Source organism: Jaculus jaculus, chromosome 9 (genome assembly GCF_020740685.1).
Source record: "Jaculus jaculus isolate mJacJac1 chromosome 9, mJacJac1.mat.Y.cur, whole genome shotgun sequence".
Classification (NCBI taxonomy): domain Eukaryota; kingdom Metazoa; phylum Chordata; class Mammalia; order Rodentia; family Dipodidae; genus Jaculus; species Jaculus jaculus.
This window is the reverse complement of record NC_059110.1, coordinates 78,720,924-78,736,063: the sequence shown is the minus strand read 5'-3', so window position 1 is coordinate 78,736,063 and position 15,140 is coordinate 78,720,924. Positions and strand designations below refer to the sequence as shown.

The window sequence follows — 15,140 nt, the reverse complement described above, 5'->3', positions numbered from 1 at the left end:
TGTAGCCACTGGCAAGTTGTCAATGCCCTATAAAAAGCCCTAATTAAACTCAGGTCTTCTCACACAGAGACAAAGACATCCAGAGGTAGAAGGACTAGTTCGGAAGGGGATCAGCATGAGTGGGGTTGGGGCAAGTGAAAATAATAGAGGGTAAAGATGATCAAAGTACATAATCTACCTGTATCAATGTCACAATGATTCCTATTGTTGTGCATGATTAATAAATGCTAGTGAAAAACTTAGAAATAAAATTTAGGTGCCAGGCATGGTGGCACAGACCTTTAATCCCAGCACTTGGGGGGCAGAGGTAGGAGGATTGCTGTGAGTTTGAGGCCACCCTGCTGAGACTCCATAGTGCATTCGAGGTCAGCTTGGGCTAGGGTGAGACCCTACCTCGAAAAATCAAAAAAAAAAAAAAAAAGAAAGAAAGAAAAAGAAAAGCATTTAGCCGGGCATGGTAGCGCATGCCTTTAATCCCAGAATTTAGGAGGCAGAGGTAGGAGGAACACCATGAGTTTGAGGCTACCCTGAGAATACAGAGTGAATTCCAGGTCAGCCTGGACTAGAGTGAGATCCTACCTTGAAAACCCAAAAGGAGAAAAAATAAATAAATAAAATTTTAAAATAAAGAAATAAAGGCTGAGGATGTAGCTCAATAGTAGAGTTCCTGGCTAGCCCAAGGCCCTGGATTTAATCCCCAGCACCACAGAGGTGGGGAGAAAATGAAAATGAATCGTTAAATTTGTGCTAGATTTGTTTTGGAAAGACCCAATGGCCTCTGCCTTTGCTCAGGCCACCTCTTGCCCCGCTTCCTGCCAGATCCCCACACTTGTCTTCTAATGAGGTTTGTTTCCATCAACTCATGCTACCTTCCTTTTGTGTCATGTTCAGATCTGATCATAACATCTTCTTGTTTAATCTACACTTCCTTTAGGACCAACCACCTCATCAGGACCCAGCACTGTCTGCTATAGACCAGGCCTTGCTGACTGGTCCAGGTCCAGGTCCTCACACACCCACTAAACTTTGTGTCCCAGCAAGGCCGAGGAGGATGCTGCCCCAGGCCCAGTCTCCTCCTTCCTCCTTCTCTCTTGGTCTGGAGTGAAGACTTAGCAATCTAGGCATGCTCTGTCTTAGATCCCTTCCTGACCCCTCCACAGTTTCACCTGTGCCCTTCCTCTGAGATTCCTCAGCAATGAGCAAACTAGATCCTCTATGCTTTCTCCCTCTGTCACCAGTGTGCAGCTCAAGGGCACTGGTGGTATTTGCAGAATCACTGTGTCCACAGAACCTAGCACTTTCCCTATGCTCAGCAGGTGCTTAGTAACGGAATCCGTTGTCAATGTCTGGGGCCAGCTAGGATGACTGCTGAGAAACATACCCAACGCTGCGACCTTTTGTCACACAGGGAGAATTACCGATGTGGAAGACACGGGGCAAGACCTAAACATTCCTTGCCTGATTTGTGAATTGTGCTCAGTCATAAAACAGGAAAAGAAGACTGGAGAGATGGCTCAGCAGTTAAGGCACTTTAGTGCAAAGCTTAATGACCCCAGGTTCAGTTCCCTAGTTATCCATGTAAAGCCAGATGCACAAAGTGGTAGATGCATCTGGAATTCAGATGCAGGGGCTGGAGGCCCTGGTGTGACCATTTCCTCTCTGTGTCTGTCTATCTCTCTTTGCTTACAAATAAATAAATAAATAGGTTTTTTTTTTTTTAAAGAAAAATGAAAAGAATCTTGGGGGCTAGGAAGATGGCTTAGTAGTTAAGGCACTTGCCTGTGAAGCCTAAGAACCCATGTTCAACTCTCCAGGTCCCACATAAGCCAGACACACCAGGTGACACAAGAGCACAAGGTCGCACATGCTCACAGACTAGTGCATATGTCTGAGTTTAATCACAGTGGCTGGAGGCCCTGTGATGCTAATTCTCTCTCTCCCTCTCTCACATAAAAAAGGCCAGTCTAACAACAACAAAAAATATTTAAAAAGGCTTGTCTGTTGGACTTGCCTCAAAAAGAAAAACAATGAAAATCTTGGCCTACAGGCGTATTTCAGTGGTGGAGCCCTTGCCTCATATGCACAGGTCCTGGGTTAAATCCCTAGCACTGCAATAAACAGATAAGCAAGCCAACAAACGTATTTTTCAAAGGAAGATTAGATCCCACAAAAAAACCCAAAGCACTTCCTTATTGACTAAGGTAGCATTTGTCAGCCCCACACATTGCCGCTGTGGGTAGGATGCCCCTTGTGAGGACTGGTCTGTATACAGTGTTTCTAGAGCAGCATCCTTTGTCTCCACTCAAGAGATGCTGACACCATTCTCTCCAGTTGTGACAACCAAAATTTGTCTCCACAACTTGTCACATGGCCCCTGCTATGGGAAGGAGAGAAGATGAAAGGACTCCAGGACTATCACCCCAGAATACAGTGCCCTGATATCCCGATTCTTCTAAATTAAAGAAACTTAGAAGATACTGGAAAAGGGTCTGGGTCTCTGTATCTGTCAGATTCTATCAAAGAAGAAACAACTGTCTCTGTCCCTTCCTTGAATCCTCACTAACTGAAATCCTATGTCAGTAAGGCTGATGTCTGAAGGAGGCACGCTGACTCACTCCTTACATCTGTAATACCAACACCTGGGGGGCTGAGGAAAGATGATCACCATGAGTTTGAGGTCAGCCTGGTATACACAATGAGTTCCAGGACGGGCTGGGCTAGAGTGAGACTCTGTCTTAAATGAAATCTGTCTGCCAACACATCTGTGAACAATGTCCCCTATTTCTTGCACTGGTCCATTGTCTATTCTGTGAATCCCAGTGGACTTTGTCCCTAGCCACTGTATGCTTCTCTAAACACGGAATTCCCTTGAAAATTGTGCTTGGTCCCTCCACTTATGGAAGGCATATGTCAGCTTTGGAATCATGTAGAGCTAGTAGGGAGTTACATTTTATGATCATTTCCTGGGCATAATGGACTTATGCTTCTTTTCTCCTCCTTTGTTGGTCTGTTCATCCCAGAATAACCTCAGAGGGTAAAGGGAAACCTTTTCTTTCACCCCTACAGGATGGCTGCTGGAAAGCCACTGGGGTGTGCTTTGGGGGTGGGTGGTAGAGGAGATTCTTTCCAGGTACAGGGAATGAAAGAGTGCACAGTAGAAAATCAGTCTGATTCTACTAGCATCATGTGATAGCAATTCTGAACAGTGTTGCTCACAGTTACCTCTCCTGGTAGTTTTTGTCATCTAAACTTGGAAGCAGTAGATGGCCTGTGTAAAAATTTTCACTATAGGTTTGTCACAGTCAGCTCCCCTTGCTGGGATGATCCTCCAAACCGGACAGAGTTTAGGCAAGGAAGGGGTTTATTTCAGTTTACAGGTCCAGTGGAAGTTCCTTCAATGACAGAAAAAGCTGGCGCCCTTTCACAGATCTAAGTAGACAGAAACCACCAAACATCCAGCAAATACCAAAAATTAGCCAGCACACACCCACCAGAGCTCACACTGCTCTCTTACACCTTTTGTCTGGAATCAGATCTGCCCCCAAATACACCTTTGGGCTGGATCCCAGGATTTGCCCCCAGTGACTCCTCCTCTGGCCAAGTGTCTGGAGATCCAAGGTTAATAAAACACCTATGTCTATGGGATACACACATTCACTTTCAAACCACCACAGGCAGGGTTCCTGGAGGATCCAAACATTGATGAAGATGGGACCAATACTGACTGTCTCTTTACCTCTATCTGAGAGAGAATAGAGACAGGAAATTAAAAGGACAAGAGATCACCTTGGGATCTAGCTTGCCTTCCCTGATGACAAAGTCAAGACACTTCAGCACCACTGATGAAGCCAAATTGCCTTCAGATATAAAGTGTGTTTTCCAGGCTGAAGCAATGGCTCAGTCATAAAGATGCAAGCTTGTAAAGCCTGACTGCTGGGATTCGATTTCCCAGTACCCATTAAAGCCATATGCACAAAGTAGCGCATGAGTCTGGAGTTCGTTTGCAAATAACTAGAGGTCCTGGAGTGCTCATTCTCCCTCCCCCCGCCCTGTGCCTCTCTCTCAAATAAATAAATAAATAAATAAATAAATAAATAAATAAATATATTTTTAAAATAACGTTTGTTTTCCTGAAGACGTCTCAAACAAGGATGTTAAAGACATCAATGAATTGTACTTTAACCTTGAGTTTTACCATGTTAGCACTCCTCTCTCTATCCTGAATCTAAACATACCTCACAAATCCACCTTACAATTTCATTTAAAAAATAGCTGGGCGTGGTGGTGCATGCCTTTAATCCCAGCACTCAGGAGGCAGAGGTAGGAGGATCACATGAGTTCAAGGCTACCCTAAGGCTACATAGTGAATTCCAGGTTAGCCTGAGCTAGAGTGAGACCCTATCTTGAAAACACACAAAAAAAGTAAAATAAAATTTTTTTTTCCAGGTGTGGTGGCACATGCCTTAAATCCCAGCACTCAGGAGGCAGAGGTAAGATGAACACCATGAGTTCAAGGCCACCCTGAGACTACGCAGTGAATTCCAGGTTAGCCTGGGCTAGAATGAGACCCTACCTTGAAAAATAAACAAACAAACAAAAGAAGCCACAAGGTCATACATATTGCCATTGTAAAGACAGTAAGGCACAAGTGTTCTTTAAGAAGCCCATACCCACACTTGGGTGCATCTTATTCTTTGTCCAAGCACCTCATTTTCTATTAACCACTACACTTAAGCTCTATGCTAAGAATGTCTTTTTACACCACAGGCTTTGATTGTAGGACACTGAGAAACCAAGCTAGAACTAGGCTGACCAACTGTCATAGTGTTGGGAAGTGCTGTGCAGCCTGCTGGCAGAGAAGAGTCATCAACAATCTTAACCACCAGTACAGCCTGCAAGCTATGCAATTGGCAGCCAAGCAGGATGTGCCCACTGGTGCAATCATGTCATGTCTGTCATGGCTGTAATCTGCTGCTCTCTCACTGGATTTGAGGCCCACTCTATGGGAGAGAATTCATACCTGGTACTGAAAACCTAGTCAAAAACCTATGGTTGGGAATGTCATAAGCCCTGGGGAGGGGATGGGAAGCTATTAGTTTTATTTGGCTAAATGGATATATTTGCCCTCTAAATATTTATGTTTATGCCCATATGTTAGTGCTGCTCTCACTTTTTTATTTTATTTTTTTTGGAGGTAAGGTGTCACTGTAGCCCAAGGTGATCTGGAACTCACTCTGTAGTCCTAAACTGGCCTCGAATTCACAGTGATTATCCTACCTCTGACTCTGGAGTACTAGGATTAAAAGTGTGCACCACTATGCCCCAGATGCTCTCACTTTTGGTTAGAGAAACTTGTCTTTTTCAGATGGTAGTGGCTACTAGGGAGCCAAAACTCATCAGTGCACTGAGAAGTGACATTTGAGTGTTCAGTACTAAACAAGTCATCTCTATCAAGATTCAAGGGCCGCTGTCAAAGAGGTGGTGGAAAGAATGGAAGAGCCAAGCCAGGGTGCATGCCTTTAATCCCAACATTCAGGAGGCAGAGGTAGGAGGATCATTGTATCATTGTGAGTTCAATGCCAGCCTGGGACTAGAGTGAGACCTACTTCCAAACTAAAAACAAAAAACAAAAAACAAGCAAACAAACAACAAGAATGTAAGAGTCAAAGGAAGGGGAGAAGTGCTTTGGAACACTGTCTCCCAGACACAAAGTGGTAGTTGTATTCATGACCTCACAATTCTGCCATTTACTTGCACAAGACCTACATAATATTGGGCCCATCAACATTCTATTATGGATGATAGAGGAGAGCAAAAGAAAAAAAATACACCAAAATAAAAGAAAGGCTAGTTGGAAAGAAGAAGAGATTCAGTGGAAAGGGGATGGAAGAGGACAAAAGAAAGTCATGGGAGAGGATTATGATAAAAGTTCATTATATAGGGCTGGAGAGATGGCTCAGTGCTTAAAGGCACTTAAACAAAGCCCAACTGCCTGGATTTAATTCTTTAGTACCCATGCAGAAACCACATACACAGTGGCACATATATATGGTGTTCCTTTGCAGTGGCCGGAAACCCTGGCCAGCCATTCCCTCTTCTCTCAAATAAATAATATTTTAAAAATACATTATATATATATGTATGTATGTGTCTGTGTCTGTGTGTATGTATGTGTGTGTGTGTATGTGTGTGTGTGTGTGTGTGTGTGTATATATATATCAATACAAAAGTTTTTTAAGAAAAGAAAAGTAAAGGGCACACCAAAGTTCTCATCAAGGCTTTCAGTAAGGGTCAAAGTAATTCTGGCCAGGCATGGTGGTGCACACCTTTAATCCCAGCACTCAGGAGACAGAGGTAGGAGGATCACTGTGAGTTTGAGGCACCCTGAGAATACACAGTGAATTCCAGGTCAGCCTGAGCTAGAGTGAGACTATACCTAAAAAAAAAAAAAAAAAAAAAAAAAAAAGTAATTCTGGCAAGTTGGATGTAGTGGAGCACACCTTAATCCCAGCACTCAGGAGGTTGAAGTAAGAAGATCACCATGAGTTTGAGGCCAGCCTGGAGCTACAGTGAGACACTATCTCAAAAAATATTTTATATGTTATTCTAAGAAGTGTGTTCTTAGATAATATTGTGCAAATATTGTACAATCAATTTACACAAACTAAGATGGCTGTGACATTATTAGGTGATATAATCTGCTGGGATCACAGGCCTAAGTGTGGCCTAGTGTTGAGTAAAAAAATGGCCCAGTACATGTTAAATAATGAAAAAATGTAAACAAAACATATTGTGTGTGCAGAGTAAGTTGGTTGGTTGGTTTCCATAAAGATGTCCATCAAAATATTAATAAGTTAGGGCCGTATAGATTTGTTAGTGGCTAAGGTACTTATTTGCAAAGCCTAAGGATCAGGATTGGATTCCCCAGTACCTACATAAAGCTAGATGCACATTATTTGAAGTGTGTTTACAGTGGCTGGAGGCTTTGGAGTGCCTGTTTTCTCTCTCTCTCTCTTTCTTTCTGTCTCTCTCTCTCTCTTTTTCCCTCTGCTTGAAAAAAATACATATATATTTTAAAAAATCAGTGAGAGGGGCTGAAGAGATGGCTTAGCAGTTAAACGCTTGCCTGTGAAGCCTAAGGACACCAGTTCGAGGCTCAGTTCCCCAGGATCCACATTAGCCAGATGCACAAGGGGGCGCACGCATCTGGAGTTCGTTTGCAGTGGCTGGAGGCCCTGGCATGCCCATTCTCTCTCTCCATCTGCCTCTTTCTCTGTCTGTTGCTCTCAAATAAATAAATAAATTTTTTTTTTTAAATCAGTAAGAGCTGGGGGTGGTGGCACACACCTCTAATCCCAGAACTTGGGAGGCAGAGGTAGAAGGATTGCTGCGAGTCTGAGGCCAGCCTGAGACTACACAGTGAATTCCAGGTCAGCCTGGGCTAGAGCAAAACACTACCATGAAAAATAAGTTAAGGGCTGGAAAGATTGCTTAGTGGTTAAAGCATTTGCCTGTGAAGTCTAAGGACCCAGGTTAGATTCCCCAGTACCGATGTAAGCCAGATGCACAAGGTAGCACATGAATCTGGGGTTCATTTGCAGTGAGTGGCTGGAGGCCCTGGCACACCCGTTTTCCCTCCCCCTCTCTCTCTCTCTCTCTCTCTCTCTCTCTCTCTCTCTCTCTCTCTCTCTCAAATAAATAAAATAAAATAAATCTTTAAAAATATTAATAAATCAAGGTGGGTATGGAAGCACATGTCTTTAATCCCAGCACTTAGGATGGTTGAAGTAGGAGGATTGTCATGAGTTTGGGGCCAGCCTGCGACTACAGAGTGAGACCTTCCTTTGAAAAAAAATTAAGTTATGGGTTACAAGGGTATTTTAATTTTACTTTATACTTTACAGACTTATAAAAATAACTTCTAACAATTTTAATAAAGTAAGTGATGCAATAAATTTGTCACCTATTTTATTTAAATGATTTTAAAGGCACGCGGGGGAGGGGGGTGGACAGAAAAGAGAAATAAGTGGAATAGAGAGGAGGCCAGGAACAAGCAAGTAAAGGGAGGAGAGGAGAGCCAGAACCACAGAGGGCAGCATGTACTGGGAGTCCCCGACACCTGACGGGAACAATGATGCCCGGGCTGCCAAGGTCCCACTGAATTCCTGCCTCTCTGCCCGGGCTGCGTACTTCTGAGTTTTCTTGTACAATGGGGAGCGGCATGGAGCGTGGGGCCAGGGAGCTCTTCAGTGGTGACCAAAACAAAGGTACAAAGGGAGCTAACAATAAGCCCCTGACCCAGGCTTGGTACCGGTATGCAACCCAGCTATTGGGAAGCAGCAGGAGGCCAACCTTTGGAAGAGCCCTCATGGTGTCTCCTATTCCTCTTCCGACCTTCATTCCTAGAGTGGCCTAACATCTACACCCCCGCTGGGGACCAGCGCCTCCACCTGTGTGTATGCGTACATGAACCAGGCATGGGAATGGGGCATCCGTTAAGCTGCCCCCAGGCCAGAAAGGTCAATCAAGTGACTGTAATTTTTCCAGGGAACATTACTCCAGCAGAGCTAAAATCATTGCTCTCAACCTGGCTTCCTCCCACCGACAGGACTGGCCCCCGATATTCCCACAGAGGAGCTACGCTGACCGCTGACCATGTGGCAGCTCAGCAGCCACTACAGTTGCAGCTGCTGCCCTTGGTCCATTCAGGGCCTCCAGAGGCTCAGTACATCCCCGCATACGAATCAATCCCCTTTGACACCCACAGTCTCAGAGCACCAAGGCCCAGAGCGCACAGGGACTTGGCGAAAGGCACAAGGTGGAGTGGATGGAGGTGCAGCCCTCCCCCCCTCTGTTCTGGGGCTGCTGTTGAGAGCATCCCCTGAAGTGTTGCCCTGTTTTCCAAACCTGCCTGGGGAGGGAAGGCAAGAGTGGGAACGAGGGTTTCCTGTCTGGGCTGACAGTGAAAGGGCTGAAAGAGGGAGTGAGGAAGGAGCAGCCAGCAGCCACAAAAGGCTTCAAAGGGCTCCAGCCTCTGCCAAACTGGCTGCGCACAACACAACCAAGTCCGCCTGGGCGCCCCCCACCCCCTCGGCGGCCCAGGCCATTCATTCTCTCCCTCCCGCCCTGGAGCATTAGGAGAGGGTTTGGGACTCAGCTTTCCTGTTACCCACTGCTATGCCACCCAAGGCGTGAGCTGTGGGAACGCGTCCCGCCTCCCGTCACAGCCACAGCACGCTGTGGGCAATAGAAACCATGGCTGGCCTGCCTTTCAGTTCTGGATTGGGACTCAGAAGCGGCTCTGCTGGTTTCAGAGCTGGAATAAAATGTGAATATAGATGGGGAAACTGAGGCCCCTCCCAAAAAGATGATTTTTTTTTTTCTTTCCGTAGGTCCCCGGGAAGTGTCAAATCCCTAAGGGAGGGACTGGTAGGGAAAAGCCAGCCCCTGGGCTCCCTGCTGCCTGGAGCAGCAGCATCTTGCGTGGCTGGAGGACCGTGATTTTGCACTCTGGGGAGACTGAGTCAGAGGTTAAGCCTGTGACCGGGGTCTGTGTGGTTAAGATCCGTACTCAGGTCTAGGTGTCTGTGTTCATCCGAGGGCGAGTGCACCTTAGGGTGTCTGCGCCCCCAGGGATTCTTTGCAGGACCGCTCCCATAGGGTTCCTGGAGCACCTGAGCGCGCGCCAGGGTTGCCGTCCCCTGGGAGGGGGATGTGTGCGTTCCAGCTCAGCACTCCCGAGTTCCGTGCCCGTTATTGGGCACTGGGCACCCGGTTCCGCCGGGCTGCCCAGACACGCAACTGACCTTGCCGGGTATAAGAATGATGAGTGGCAGCAGCAGGAGCGGGGTGAAGAACAAAATCACGAAGGACTTGAACTTGGAGACATAGCTGAGCGCCGAGGCCATCGCGCGGAAGGGAGACTGGCGGGAGAGACGACCCAGGGGCAGCCAAGGCTCTACGGCTTAAGAAGGGGCTGCGGTCCCACGGGACGGGACGGGACGGGGGGGGGGCTACAACTCCGCCCCCCGTGGCGGAGCCTCCCGGCGGTCCTCAGGCGGGGCCACCCCTCGGGGTCGGTGGGGCGGTGCCAGCCCGGGACTCTGCCACCGCGCGGCGGCGGGAGGCGTCTGCGGATTCCAGAGCTTGGTACCAGTCCTCTGGGAGCCGCCGGAACCCTGGCACCTCACGACGCGCCCGGCCTGGGGCCTGCAGGGAGTGTGGGGCATCCATTCGGCCAACGTCGGCGTTCAGGCTACTCCTGCGTCCGCACCTGCTCTTCCACCGGCTCCCGAGGGTCCCGGATGCAAAGCTGGATCAGCCTCCAGGTCTTACAATTCAATTTATCTGGTCGCTCTCCTACAGAGTCCCCAGCCCTCAGGGGGAGTCAGTCACACGCCCAGACCGTGCCCTGCGTTCCCCTCTTTGAGGCTGCGGCACTGAGTCCCCATGCCATTTTATGGAGGGAGGGAAGATTCTAGAAGGAGACATAACCCTGGCTACAGTGAGAGTTTTAAATTGTACCAAGCACCTGCTGGGCTCAGCCCCTTTGGGGGCTCCGGAGACAGGGAGGTGCAAAGGCATAGCCTCTTTCTTCCAGGTCTTTTCATTGTGCAGTTTCCTTTGAGAGTCCTATGCATGCAGCTGGTGTAACCACAGACTGCTTCTTAGCGATTGCAAATGAGCTCCAGTTGCATGTGCTACTTTGTGCATCTGGCTTTACCTGGGTACTGGGGAACGGAACCCGGGAGTCTGGCTTTGCAAGCAAGCGCCTTTAGCCGCCTTAAATTGAAAGGCCCTCCAAGTATGCTGGGGGTATGGATGGCTTCACAGAGGATCTGGCATTTGAGCTGAGATTTTAAGGCAAAGTAATAATTTGCCAGGTAACAATGGAGGCTGATCGAAATCACCACTGAATGAGAAAGTATTAAGATTGCTCTCTACAAAAAAAAAAAAAAAAAAAAAAAAAAAAAAGCCAGGTGTGGTGTCGCAGGCCTTTAATCTCAGCACTAGGGAGGCAGAGGTAGGAGGATCGCTGTGAGTTCGAGGCCACCATGGGACTAGAGTGAATTCCAGGTCAGCCTGTGCTAGAGTGAGACCCTACCTCAAAAAAGCAAAAATAAAAAAATAAAAATAAATCAAACAACAACGAAACAAAGGTGTGGTGGCTGGAATCTTGGGCACTTGGGAGGCAAGGTAGGATGGTCCCATGAGTTCCAGGCCAGCCTGGGGCTATAGAATAAATAAGACTCTGCCACGAACAAAACAAACAAGCAAACAAGATCCAGCTGGATGTGGTAGCTCACAGTTTTAATCCCTGTACTCTGGAGGTGGAGGTTCGACTGAGTTCAAGGCCTGCCTGGGCTACAGAGTGAGTTCTAGGTCAGAATGCCTCTAAACAAACAACAAAAGATTGCCCTCTTATATGCAGAACCTGGATTTGAATTATATGTGTGTGTATATATAATTGGGTGTTTTTACATATTGGAGTCATGAAACTGCAAAGGATTGTGAGACGATGAGATTTTAGGGGGAAGAGAGAGTAATGGTTATAGAAGGAGGGGTCTGAGAGAAGGAAGGGAAGCAGTCAGAGGGCTGGGGCATAAGGGAGGGCAGTGGAAGAGGAGAGAGAATGAGAACAAAGTGTAAGAACACATGGATGAAAACGGACTGGAGAGATGGCTTAGTGGTTAAGGCACTTGCCTGTGAAGCCTGAGGACCCATGTTCAATTCTCCAGGTCCCATGTAAGCACAGTGACACAAGCGCAAAGTTTCACATGCACACAAGGTGGTGCATACTTCTGGAGGTCAATTGCAGTGGCTGAAGGCCTTGGGGTGCCAATTCTCTCTCTCTCTTTCTCTCTGGCATGCTAGGGCCTCTTGCCATTGCAAATGAGCTTCAAATGCCATGTTGTGCATCTGGCTTTATGTGAATTGAACCCAGAGCAGTCAGGCTTTGCAAGCAAGCACCTTTAAATGCTGAACCATCTCCTCAGCCCTAGGATGTGTGTGGGTGTGTGTGTTTGAGGTAGGGTCTCATGCTAGCCAGGCTGATCTGGAATTCACTGTCTCAGGATGGCCTTGAACTCATGGCAGACCTCCTACCTCTGCCTCCAAGTGCTGCGATTAAAGTTGTGTGTCACCACACCCGGCTCTAGTTATGTCTTATTTGCAAGCAGAGGTGGGGAGAGAACAGGTGAGCGAGAGCCTCTAGCCACTGAAAATGAGCTCCAGATGCATGCGCCACTGTGCATCTGGCTTTACATGAGTACTGGGGAATCAAACCCTGGTCGCTAGGCTTTGTAGGCAAGTGCCTTACCTTCTGAGCCATCAGTGTAGCCCTTGAGTATTTCTTGAACTCACAAATCTTTAATAGAAAATATGCTGATGATATACATAAAATTATTTGGAGACATTTAGTTAATAATAAAATACAATTAGTTCATCATTAGGTGATATAACTTTCATCCCTTCCTGAATCATTTAATACAATTTTAATCTTAAAACTGAGGCACTAAAAGTCTACTTTTGGGTCCAGATGTAATGGAGCATGTCTTTAATCCCAGCACTGGAAGACAGAGGTAGGAGGATCCCTGTGAGTTCAAGGCCACTGGGAGACTACTTAGTGAATTCCAGCCTGGGCTAGCCAGAGACCCTACCATTAAAAAAAAAAAAAAAAAAAAAAAGCCTACTTTTGGGCTAGGGAGATGGCTCAGCCATTCAAGGTATTTGCTTACTAGGGTGGCAAGCCTGGGTTTGATTCTTTAGTGTATGCACAAAGCCAATGCACAAAGATGCACACACATCTGGCAAGAGGCCCTGGCATGCCCTTAGTCTCTTTCTGTCTCTTTCAACCCCTTTCTAGCAAATAAATAAAAATACTAAAAAAAAAAGTAAAAGTCTACTTTTAGCACAAGAGTTTAAAAATGTTTCAGCCGGGCATGGTGGTGCATGCCTTTAATCCCAGCAGAAGTAGGAGGATCATGATGAGTTCAAGGTCAGTCTGAGACTACATAGTGAATTTTAGGTCAGCCTGGGCTACAGCAAAACCCTACCTAGGAATAAAAGAGAAATGTTTCATCAATGTGACTTCTGTTTCAGTTTTCAGTTGCTACACTCTGATTAAATTTTTTTCCTCATTTTATTGACAATTTCCATAATTATAGACAATAAACCAGGATAATTTCCTCTCCTCCCCTATTTTCTCCTTTGCAACTCCACTTTCCTTCATATCCTCTCCCCCTCTCAGTCTCTTTTTTATTTTGATGTCATCATCTTTTCCTCCTCTTATACTGGTCTTGTGTAGGTAGTGCCAGGCACTGCAAGGTCATGGATATCATGGCCATTTTGTGTCTGGAAGAGTGCATTTTAAGGAGTCCTATCCTTCCTTTAGCTCTTATATTATTCCTGCCACCTCTTCTGCAATAGACCCTGAGCCTTGGATGGTGTGATAGAAATATTTTAGTGCTGAACACTCCTATGTCACTTCTCAGCAGTATGGTGCACTTTGAGTCATCCCAGAGGTCACTGTCATATGAAAAGAGAAGCTTCTCTAACCCAAAAGTGAGAGTAGCATTAATATATGCATATGAACATTAAGAGAAGTGCTTACTGGCAGTTTAGTGAACATAATATATGCATTTAGCCAAACACTATCAGGCATTACACCCACAGGGCTCATGACCTCCTCTGTCATAGGCTTTCGACAGGTTTTTTTCAGTATAAGGCATGTATTCCCTCCTGTGGAGTTGACCTCCAGACCAATTAGTGAATGGTTGGTCTCATTTGGCCTGGTTGGCCAAATTTAAGGCTTGCAATGTCCAGTGTTGTTTATCTCTACTGATGACCCTCTTTTTCCAATGGAGCTGCATGCAGCATAGCTTTTGCCAGCCTTCCTGTCAGTTCTACAGGAAGGAGGTTTTTAGCTCAGCTCCAGTAAGATTTCTCAGTGACCTTGCTGCCCAAGCATGAGGAGTCTTCAGCAGTAGAGTCTTACCATCTGCTTTTAGTGGGAAACCAAGAGCCTTGGCAATGGCCTGTAATGTTTTGGGTCATCAGGGACCTCCCTAGCCAACAATTCACTGGAAGGTATCCCATCTCTGGCACTGAAAATTTTCTAGTAACAGTCTATGGCTTTTGGGTGCACTATGGTCCAAAATAGTAGGTTTCCACATGGTTTATTCATACCCTCTTAAATTTTGATTAATCCTCCCCCTCCACCCTTCCTTTATTCCATCTCTTCCCCTGACCTCACTTAGGCTATTCCACTCCCAGTAATATGTTTATCTACTGACATATATACAATACCATTCTCTCAAGTTCTCTTCTCCCTCCCTTTTATCCCCTTTCTAGCTTACTGGCCTCTGCTACCAGTTTTGACTCCAACTCACATAAAAGTCTAAACATTTGTAGCTAGCATCCACATATAAGAGAGACATGTAGCATTTGACTTTCTGGGCCTGAGTTACCTCACTTAGTATAATCCTTTCCAGACCCATCCATTTCCATGCAAATTTCATAATTTCATTTTTATTTTACTGCTGAATAGAACTACCTTGTATAAATGTAGCACATCTTCATTGTCCATTCATCAGTTGAGGGCCATCTAGGCTAGTTACATTTCCTACCTACTGTGAATAGAGCAGCAATAAACGTGGTTGAGCAAGTATCCTGCTCTGTTGCTAAAAGTGTTTATCAGCTCTAACAGTTTTCTGGTAGAGTCTGTAGGGTCCTGTATGTATAGAATCATATCATTTGCAAATAATGAAAATTTGACCTCTTCCTTTCCAATCTGTATCTATTTTATGTATGTCTCTTGCCTTATTGCTAAAGCTAAGACTTCTAGTACTATATTAAATAAAAGTGGGGACAGTAAACACCCTCCTCTTGTTCCTGATTTTAGTGAGAAAGCTTTAAGTTTTTCCCCATTTAGTATTATGTTGGCTGGAGGTTTGTCTTAAATAGCCTTTATTATGTTGAGATATGTCCCTTCTTTTTTGGGGGGTGGGAGATAGCCCAACAGTCTGCCTTTTTCATGCTAGAGTAAGAGAGAGAGAAACAGACAGAATTGGCACACCAGGTTCTCCAGCCACTGCAATCAAACTTCAGACGTGTACACCCCCTTTTGAGCATGTGCAACC

The 15,140-nt window shown here is 46.0% G+C and overlaps 1 protein-coding gene across 3 annotated transcripts in view; it reads right to left on the bottom strand.

The window, feature by feature from the left end:
• Window positions 1-9,968, bottom strand: part of Slc13a5 (solute carrier family 13 member 5) — a 37,211-nt gene extending 27,243 nt beyond the window's left edge. For 2 of the 3 annotated variants that reach the window (XM_045159152.1, XM_045159153.1), the window contains exon 1: window positions 9,807-9,968. In XM_045159152.1, the coding sequence (XP_045015087.1) occupies window positions 9,807-9,908 (102 nt within the window). In that variant the 5' untranslated portion in view covers window positions 9,909-9,968. The remainder of the gene's footprint in view (window positions 1-9,806) is intronic. The other variant, XM_045159151.1, reaches the window with a different exon arrangement.
• Between the last annotated feature and the right edge of the window lie 5,172 nt (window positions 9,969-15,140).